This window comes from Lipotes vexillifer, unplaced genomic scaffold (genome assembly GCF_000442215.2).
Source record: "Lipotes vexillifer unplaced genomic scaffold, Lipotes_vexillifer_v1.1 scaffold318, whole genome shotgun sequence".
In the NCBI taxonomy this organism is placed as follows: domain Eukaryota; kingdom Metazoa; phylum Chordata; class Mammalia; order Artiodactyla; family Lipotidae; genus Lipotes; species Lipotes vexillifer.
This window is the reverse complement of record NW_006795060.1, coordinates 62,386-72,838: the sequence shown is the minus strand read 5'-3', so window position 1 is coordinate 72,838 and position 10,453 is coordinate 62,386. Positions and strand designations below refer to the sequence as shown.

The 10,453-nt window shown below is 38.0% G+C and overlaps 1 protein-coding gene across 1 annotated transcript in view; it reads left to right on the top strand.

The window, feature by feature from the left end:
- PPEF1 (protein phosphatase with EF-hand domain 1) overlaps positions 1-10,453 on the top strand; it is a gene marked incomplete at its 3' end in the record, with an annotated part of 145,810 nt that overhangs the window by 79,684 nt on the left and 55,673 nt on the right. Inside the window, exon 6 of the mRNA XM_007467404.1 lies at positions 8,055-8,215. Within this exon, the coding sequence (XP_007467466.1) occupies positions 8,055-8,215 (161 nt within the window). The remainder of the gene's footprint in view (positions 1-8,054; positions 8,216-10,453) is intronic.

Here is a 10,453-nt window from a genome sequence, read left to right as displayed (position 1 = left end):
GCCCGCCCCGGCGGGTGAGCACACGAGCCTCTGGGGCTGGTGAGCGCCGGTGGGCGCCGATCCTCTGTGCGGGAATCTCTCCGCTTTGCCCTCTGCACCCCCGTTGCTGCGTTCTCCTCTGCGGCTCCGAAGCTCCCCGCTCCGCCGCCCGCAGTCTCTGCCCGCGAAGGGGCTCCCTAGTGTGTGGAGACCTTTCCTCCTTCACAGCTCCCTCCCACTGGTGCGGGTGCCGTCCCTATTCTATTGTCTCTGTTTTTAATTAATTTTTTCTTTTGCCCTACCCAGGTACGTGGGGAGTTTCTTGCCTTTTGGGAGGTCTGAGGTCTTCTGCCAGCGTTCAGTAGGTGTTCTGTAGGAGTTGTTCCACATGTAGATGTATTTCTGGTGTATTTGTGGGGAGGAAGGTGATCTCCGTGTCTTACTCCTCCGCCATCTTTCCACCGCTCTACTTGTCCTTTTTAGTGAACATATGTATTCTTTTCTTTTGCTATATACTCATTTTCAGTTATCTATTGCTGTATAATAAACCACCCCAAAATTTAGTGCTTTAAAACAACAACCATTTTATTGCTTGTGATTCTGTGTGTCAGGCATTTGAAGGGCTCAGTGGGGATGGCTTGTCTTTGTTGTACGTGCTGTCAGTTGGGCTCACTCAACTTACCTGGGCTGGAGAGGGAGGTCCAAATGGTTTTCTTACATGTTTGGGACTTTGGTGTGGGCTGTGAACTTGGGTACCTCAGTTCTCCTCATGCAGCCTCTCTGTCCAACAGGATATCCTGGACTTCTTTACATGGCAGCTAGATCCCAAGAGGGCAAAGGCAGAAGCCACAAGGCCTCTTTAGGCCTTTGCTCTGGAACTCACACAAAATCAGTTCTGCTGTATCCTATTGGTCAAAGCAAGTCACAAGGCTAGGTGCAGATTCAAAGGGGTTAGGAAAGATCCATCTCTTGCAGGGAGCAGTAGCAGCAGCATTATCTTGTAAAGGGATATGAATACAAGGAGACATGATTCGTTGGGGACCATTATTATAAAGATGTACCACAACCCAGGAAAGGAAGTTTGGAGTTATAGGGCATGCATATGGTCAGCTTTATTAGGTACTGATAAACAGCTTTACAAAATTGTTGTACCAAGTTATACTGCCAACAGTGTATGAGAGTTCCAGTTGTTCATTATCTTTGTCAGCACTTGAAATTATCAATCCTTTTCATTTTAGCCATTCTGGTGAGTATGTAGTAGTATCACATTTCTGCTATAATTTGCATTCCCCTGGTGAGCAGAGAAGTTGCTCACCTGTTTGAATGTTTAGCAGTCACGTGGACATCCCATATGGCAAAGTGCCTGTTCAGGTCTTTTGCCCATATTTCTATTGGGTATCTGCCTTTTTCTTACCAATTTCTAAGAGTTCTGTAGGTATTCTAAATATGAGAATGTGAATCTTTGTTAGATAAATTTATTGCAAATATCTGTTCCTAGTCTTTGGCTTTTATCTATCCCCCTAGTCTTTAATCTTTAAATGATGTCTTTTGGTGAGTAGACATTCTTGATTTTAATGTAGTACAAGTTTTTTCTTTTATGGTTAGTGCTTTCTGTATCCTGCTTAAGAAACCCTTGCCTGATAAGAGTGTGCGCGCATGTGTGTGTGTCTATGTGTGCTCATTTGTGCAAAAATAAATACAGGAGAAACCTACAGGGTAAATCAGAAACTAATGGCATTATTTACCTACAGGAAATGGAGGGATGGGTGGGAGCAGGGCAGAAAGAATAGGGAGAATGGGGTTTGGGTAGGAGGGATGAGGGGAAAGTGACACATCTCTGAGAATACCTTTTTGTAGTTCTGACTCTTAGAACCATGATAATGTTTCACATCCCTAAAAAAAAAAAAATAATAATTAATTAAAAACAGGAAGAGAGAATGTGATTCCCAAGTAGAATACACACTGTGACAAATAAACTTAATTGTATTATAAATGAATAACCATCACCCAAAGGAGGTGGGGAAGAAACAAAATAACCTAAATGACATTGGAAAATAGCGTTCAACCATAATATGCCTTGATGAGGTTTCATTTTTATTTATCCTGTGTGGTGTTTGCTGAGCTTATGTTATATCTAAGTTGATATTTTTGTCAGGTTTAGGAAATTTTCATCCATTAATTATTTAAAATATCTTTCTTTTCAAGTCTAAATATCTTTTTCTTTGTGAATCCTTGGCTTTTAAACTTAGAAGGCCCTGAAATATTTAAAATGTGGATTACCATGGCTATTTTTCTAGATTTTTTATGATTTGACTTCTAAAAGTTTTAACATTTCATAAATTTTGAATTTTTGATATTAAACTAAAAAAGGAACTTTTGATGCCTAGTGGTTGAGAATAATTAAAAAACATACCTACGAAGAAAATGTCCAAGTAGTTAACCAAATTTTCCCCACGACATTTATTTCATAATGTATCTTTTCACCATGTTTTGTAGTGCCTCCTTCATAATATATTCATTAAAAAATGTGTAATAGGGCATATTTCCAGGCTGTCTGTTATCTTATACATCTCTCTATTATAGAGTCCCAGAATCATACTGATTTAGTTATTATATGTATCAGAAAAAGAAATTTACAGATTATTGCTGTATGTTGATTTCACTTTCAAAATTTTTTCCAGCTTTATTAAAATATAATTAACATATAACATTATATGTTTAAGGTGTACAGTATAATGATTTCTTATATGCATATGTTGTGAAATGATTACCACAATGTTAGTTAACACATGCATCCATTCACATAGTTACAATTTTGTGTGTGTGTGGTGAGAACTTTTAAAATGTACTCTCTCAGCAACTTTCAATATATAATAGAGTATTATTGACTAGAGTCACCATACTGTACATTACTGTAGGTTGCTTTCTGATGGCCCTTTTTGGTGGGAAAGTTCCAGACAACCTCTACCTAGGCCTGTTTGGCAGAAGTGCTATGACCCTTAAGCAGGGTATTTTTTAGGGACCGGAAGGTCACTTAACATTTCCACATACCAGGGCCAGTTTAATGGTTTTAACTCTGAGGCACAGAGTATGCTGAGACATTCTGGGTGTTCCAAAGGTGAGAGGTGACCTACATGTCCTACTGCTTGCTCAAAGCCATTTTATAGGACTTGATGGGGAGACACTGCACATCCATTCCCCAGTCTGATTTTTCACATCAGCCTCCTCCCACAGGTAGAAAGCCAAAGCTGCTATATACATAGCAACAGGTTTAAACAGAGTCTGGTGGAAGTGGGGAGTGGGATGGAGTGAGTGGAAGTGTTGTTTTGACTTTTCTTTCTGCTTCCCAGATCAGTCAAAATGTCCTATCAAGCCACGTATTTTATATTTTTTGTTGCTATGGTGAATAAGATATTTCCCCCACTATATCTCCCTAATGATTATTGGTAGTATTTAGTAAAGCGTTTGGTTTATGTCTGTTTATTTTGTATTGTGATACTATTGAACAGTAACATTAAATAATAATAATTATTATTATTACTACTCATATTTATTAAATGCCATGTGCCATGTCTTTTAAGTGCTTTAAATATTTCATTTAGTTTTCATGACAAACCAGTGGAATTAGTATTCTCATCCCCCTTTTGTGGATGAGAATACTGAGGCTTATAAGGTAACGTCCCAAGTTTATTCATCTTATCAGTGGTGAAGCTGTGATTCAAACCAGTGAGATTAACCGCTGTATTATTTTAATTCTCCTATCAATTCTGGGAGTTTTTCAGTTGATTTCCTTGAGTGTAGATATTTAATCACACAGGTCACAAGTAACTTTATTTTTATATCTTTCTATCCAAGAGTCACTGCTCTTATTTTGGCTTCATGTTTTATTATATTTGCTGGAGATAGCAGAACAGTGTTAAAATGAAACAGTGAAAGTGGGCATCCTCGTTTTGTTAATGATTTAATGAAAAAACCATTACCGTTGATTTAAATTTTAAAAAATACGTTAAGGAGGTATCCTTCCATTCCTAGTTTTCTGAGTTTTTAAAAAAATCAAGAACAGGTGTTGAATTTTACAAAATTTCATTTTGGCATCTATTGAACTTATTGTATGAACACTCATGATTTTAATCCAGATTCATAACTGAGAAATGAAATAACTATAAACATGGTTCAATTTGTGCTTTTCTTTTTCCAGCAACGTCTGGAGCTTCTATTCAAAGTGACATGCAGGTGGTAGAGGCAGAAATTGTTTTTTTTTTTTTTTAATTATGGGCTTTAGATTTTTCCTAGTTCAGATTTTGAGTCTGTACTGGGCAAAAGAAGATTGTGTGTAGGGGGTATTTTTGAGGAATTTTCTTTAGAACAACTTGTTAAGGCATCATTCAGTTATAGGTCAAGATTTTAATATATTTAATTACTGTAGATTCATGTTGACAGAATTATAAACCAAATAGGTATGGATTAATTCTAATCGCATGTTGTACAAATATTCTTATAGCTGGCATTCATTAAATTATTATTATTAGTTATAATAGTTACAGCCCACAAGGACAGTACTTGCATTTGAAATGTTAACGCTTTTGATTGTTTTCACATATGATGCACGTTAGCTACCCACGTTAGGGAGAAAATCTATGTTATTCTTTTTTATGTGGATAAAAACCAGCAGGAGGATTATGATTTGATGTTTATTGATATTTCATATTGAGTAGTTTTGATTAAGAATGGTTTAGGGGGCTACCCTGGTGGTGCAGTGGTTAAGAATCCTCCTGTCAATGCAGGGGACACAGGTTTGAGACCTGGTCCGGGAAGATCCCACATGCCATGGAGCATCTAAGCCCGTGTGCCACAACGACTGAGCCTGCGCTCTAGAGCCCACGAGCCACAACTACTGAGCCCGCATGCCACAACTACTGAAGCCCAGGCACCTAGAGCCTGTGCTCCGCAGCAATGAGAAGCCGGCGCACCACAACAAAGAGTAGCCCCTGCTTGCGGCAACTAGAGAAAGCCCACGCACAGCAACGAAGACCCAATGCAGGCAAAACTAAATTAAAAAAAAGAATTGGTTTAGGTAATTCCCTGGCGGCCCAGTGGTTAGTACTCTGTGCTTCCACTGCAGGGGGCCCAGGTTCAATCCCTGGTTGGGGAATTAAGATCCTGCAAGCTGCACGGCAAGGCCAAAAAAAGAAAAGAAAAGAAAAAAAAATTGGTTTAGGGAAATGGTGCTTTTTCATATATTTATCACTGAACTTAAAAGAAATGAGGGTCATCAAATGTATGAAAGGAAGGGCCAGACTGGACTTTTTTTTTTTTTAAGAGGAAAAGCAATATTTTTATTATGGTCTTAAATAACAAGACTGAGTTTTAGTAACCAGAACTGGTGGAATTGACTTGATGTGTCAGTTAGCTGATGAGAAAGGGAAAGTTGACAGAACATTGGTGAAGGCAATGATCGGGAAAAGAAAATCAGTTCTTATTTATACCTCACCAGTTGGGATTTCTCAGTAAGGTAGTTATAAGATGATATAGTGCGGGAATAAAGACGCAGACCTACTAGCGAATGGACTTGAGGACACGGGGAGGGGGAAGGGTAAGCTGGGACAAAGTGAGAGAGTGGCATGGACATATATACACTACCAAATGTAAAATAGATAGCTAGTGGGAAGCAGCCGCATAGCACAGGGAGATCAGCTCGGTGCTTTGTGACCACCTAGAGGGGTGGGATAGGGAGGGTGGGAGGGAGACACAAGAGGGAGGGGATGTGGGGATATATGTATATGTATAGCTGATTCACTTTGTTATAAAGCAGAAACTAACACACCATTGTAAAGCAATTATACTCCAATAAAGATGTTAAAAAAAAAAAGATGATCTAGTGAAACTGCTGAGGTTGTTTTTGATTTTGTTTGTTTGGTTGTTGTTGTTTTCCCAAGAGGAGCCTGATTTTTCAATAAGTAAAGCTGGGAAGAAGAAAGGGTTTTTTTTTTGGAGTAAGATGCTATTCTAAGAAAGACTACCAAGTAGAAATGATCATTAAGATAGTCAAGTAGAATATTTTGGCTTTTCTGCCTGCAAAATGAACCTGAGATAAAATTTACCAAGATGCTCTGCATTTCTAGTTTTCAAACATAAAATGAAATAATTAAGTTTTCTCAAATCTCAAACGAAATCCAAATGAGAAAAATAACCTCTGCTGGACCACATTGAAGACAGACATTATTACTCCTAAATTTAACTTCTTATAAAACATCGTCAGTTACCACCAAAAAATATTGGAGTACACAATAATTTAGAAAACATTTTAAAATTACCAAATATTATGACTTTAGAAAAAAATGTCAAGTTTAATTTTAATTGTAATCTCTCAGCATAACTGAATAATGAAAAACAATGTATTCTATCTACATCTGCTAACGTCATACCTTCCAAACCTATAGAGAACTTCTTATTCATTTATTTGTTTATTTTTGGCTGCATTGGGTTTTTGTTGCTGCATGTGGGCTTTCTCTAGTTGCAGTGAGCGGGGGCTACTCTTCGTTGTGGTGTGCAGTCTTCTCATTGCAGTGGCTTCTCGTTGCGGAGCACGGGCTCTAGGCTTGCGGGTTTCAGTAGTTGTGGCACGTGGGCTCAGTAGTTGTGGCACACAGGCTTAGTTGCTCCGTGGCATGTGGGATCTTCCCAGACCAGGCAGGGCTTCAACCCGTGTCCCCTGCATTGGCAGGCGGATTCTCAACCACTGCGCCACCAGGGAAGCCCTAGAGAACTTCTAATTAATGAGCTTAGTAGCAATTCAGTATTAATGAGCTGAAGAGTATGTCATTGTTCTCTCTGTCAGTTATCTGTTACTGCAATAATACTGTGTATTAAACAACTATAATAGCTCAGTAGCATGTAATAAACATTTCTTTTTGTTCACAAGTGTACAGATCAGCTGAGCACTTCTGATCTTGGCAGACTTGATTTGGCAGTTTTTTGGGTCTTGGTTGGAGTTCACTCATGTGTTTACAGGTCTGCTGGCGGGTGGCTGATCTAGGATGGCCGTGGCTTGGGTGACTCAGCTCTGCTCCACATGGTCTTGGAGCTTTCAGGAGACTAGCCTGGGATTTGTGGTAGTGGCACAGTTTCAAAAGAGAGAGCATGGAAGCATACAAGGCCTCCTGAGGCCGGCTTGGAACTGGTACATAACACTTCCACCATATTCTTTAGTCCAACTCAAGTCACAAACCCAACCCAGCTTCAAGGGCTGGGGAAGGAGACTCTTGATGAGAGTGGCTGCAAAATCACATTAAAAAGAGCATGTCTAGACGTTGGAGTAGAGAATTGGGGATACTTTTGCAATCAATCTACCGTATCACTTTTCATCTTTCTCCACCTGAATTGGCCAGATTTCTTTTCTTGGGCTGACTGTTTCATAGGCAGTCTAGCAAGAAAGAGATCCTGGGTCTCAGCACCTACTGAAATGGGCAGTGCAGGTAATCCGTTACACAGAAATATCTCTTCGAGAGAGAGGTCCTTTGGGAATTTCTGCCTATGGTTTGTTACCAAGAAGAAAAAGAAAATCATGTCAGAAAATTGGTTTTTATGTGACGAGAGAAACAAGTCAATTACGTAAGTAAAATTTGAAGTGTTTAACAGGGAAAAGTTAAATGTTGCCATTTAATTTTCTGTAGATCCTGAATAGCCACAGATATTTGAACCAAATACAATGCATTGTTATTTTTCCAGCCCTATTAGTAAAAATCTGAGATATTAGAGTGGGCAAAAAAAAATGTAGAGTTAGAGCTTCAGAGCATCAGAATACCTTGATTGACCAGGTTTCCCTGTGCTCCTCCCCGCTGATGAACTCACTGCTTTGGTAAAATGTCCACCTGGGAAGGGATAATGATGCTTCATGTGAATGTACCTGCTGATCTCAGAACAAATCATTCCTCATGGTTATGTGTGGGTTATCTTGGTATTCATAACATTTAGCACAGTGCCTTACATGGGCTAGGTATTCAATAAGTTATTTATTGCATTTGAAGTATGGGAATGTAGATTTTTTCCCCCCTTTTCTGTCTTTCCATTTCCAGAATTAGTGACTCACCTTTTTGGCAGCAACATCCAGGACAAGGATAGACAGAACTATTGGGTGTTGATAGACGTCCCAGACTCCTACTGTGGTCCTCGGCTGCAATTTCCTCTCACTTTTACTGATATTGATTTACTTATTGAGGCCTTCAAGCAACAACAGGCAAGTAGAAGCAGATACTGTCCTGATTCTTGTACATAACATGTGTTATCTGTTGAATGAATAGATGAAAATACTACAGCAGAAATGCATTCCCTTGGGAAAAAACTTCACATTAAGTGAGAGCTACCCTCTGCTTTGCTTAACCCATTAAATAAAAATCTCAGGTGCACAGAAACCTCCTCTCTATCTATAGGCTTACAGTATTTCCTTGTTCTTTTTCTGAGGTTTCATTCACATACTATAAAATTCACCATTTTAAAGTGTACGATTGATTCAGTGCTTTTTAGTACATTCACAAGATTGTGTAACAATCACTAATATCTAATTCCAGAACATTTTCTTCACCCCCAAAAGAAGTGCTGTACCCATTACCATTCCCTCCTCCCCCACTCCTGGCAACCACTGTTCTACTTTCTGTCTCTGTGGATTTGTCTCTTCTGGATATTTTGTACAAACGGAATCATGTAATATGTTTCCTTTTGTATGTGGCTTATTTCCCATAGCATAATGTTTTTAAGGTTCATTCATGCCATAGTATGTTTCATCACTCCTTTATTTTTATGGCTGACTAATATTCTATTATATGAGTATACCACATTTTTATCCATTCATCAGTGCATGAACATTTGGATTTTTTTTACCTTTTGGCTATTATGAGCAATGCTGCCATGAACATTTATGTGTAAGTTTTTATATGAACATATGTTTTCAATTCTATTGTTTCTATACCTAGGAGTGGAATTGCTGAGTCATATGGTGACTCAATGTTTAACATTTTGAGGAACTGCTGAATTGTTTTCCACAGTGGCTGCACCATTTTACATTACCACTAGTAATAGGTGAGGGTTCCAGTTTCTCCACATTTTTTGCCAACACTTGTTATTTTATGTTTTAAAATTTTTTTTAATTTTATTATAGCTATCCTAGTTGTGTGTAAAGTGGTATCTAATTGTGGTTCTCATATGCATTTCCCTAATGGCTAAGATGTTGAGCATCTTTTCATGCTTACTGGCCATTTGTACACATTCTTTGGAGAAATGTCTATTCAGATCCTTTGCCCACTTTAAAATCAGGTTATTTGTCTTTTTACTATTGAGTTGTAAGGGTTCTTTATATATTCTGGATACAAGTCCCTTATCAGATATACAATTTGCAAATATTTTCTCCCATTCTGTAGGTTGTCTTGTCACTTTCTTAATGTCTTTTGAGTCACAAAAGTTTCTAATTTTGATGACGTCCAATTTATCTCCTTTTTTCTTTTGTTGCTTGTGTTTTGGCAACATATCTAAGAATCCATTGCTAAATCCAAGGTCATGAAGATTTACCCCATGTTTTCTTTTAAGAATTTTATAGTTTTAGCTCTGACATTTAGCTCTATGAGCCATTTTCAGTTAACATCTCTATATGGTATGAGGTATGGGTCCAACTTCATTCTTTGCATGTGGATATGCAGTTTTCCCTATACCTTTTGTTGAAGAATCTGTTCTTTCCCCATTGAATGGTTTTGGTTCCTTTGTAAAAAATTAATAGGCCATAGCTGTCTGGATTTATTTCTGGACTCCCAGTTCTTTTCCATTGGTGTGTGTGTCTATCCTTATGCCAGTACCACACTGTCTTGATTACTGTAGCTTTGTGGTAAGTTTTGAAATCAGGAAGTGTCAATCCTTTGACTTTGTTATTCTTCTTCAATATTGTTTTGGCATTTAAGGTCCCTTGCAGTGAATTTGAAGATTGACTTTTCCATTTATGCAAAACCCACTGAGATTTTGGTAGGGGTTGCACTGAATCTGTAGATTGCTTTGGGTAGTATTGTCTTCTTGACAATATTAAGTCTTCTAATCCATGAACATGGGATGTTTTTCCATTTATTTGGGTCTTCTTTAATTTCCTTCAGCTATGCTTTATAATTTTATACTTTTCAGTGTACAAGTCTTTCACTACCTTAAATTTATTCCTAAGTATTTTATTCTTTTGGTTGCTATTATAAAACGAATTGCTTTCTTAATTCCCTTTTGAACTGTTCATTGCTGGTGTATAGAAACACAACTGATTTTTGTGGGTTGATCTTTTACTCTGCAACTTTGCTGAATTCATTTATTAGCTCTAATAGGTGTGTGTGTGTGTGTGTGTGTGTATTTTTTTGGATATTCTATATACAGGATCACATCATCTGTGAATAGAGTTTTACTTCTTCATTTCTGGTTTAGATGCCTTTTATTTCTTTTTCTTGCCTAACTG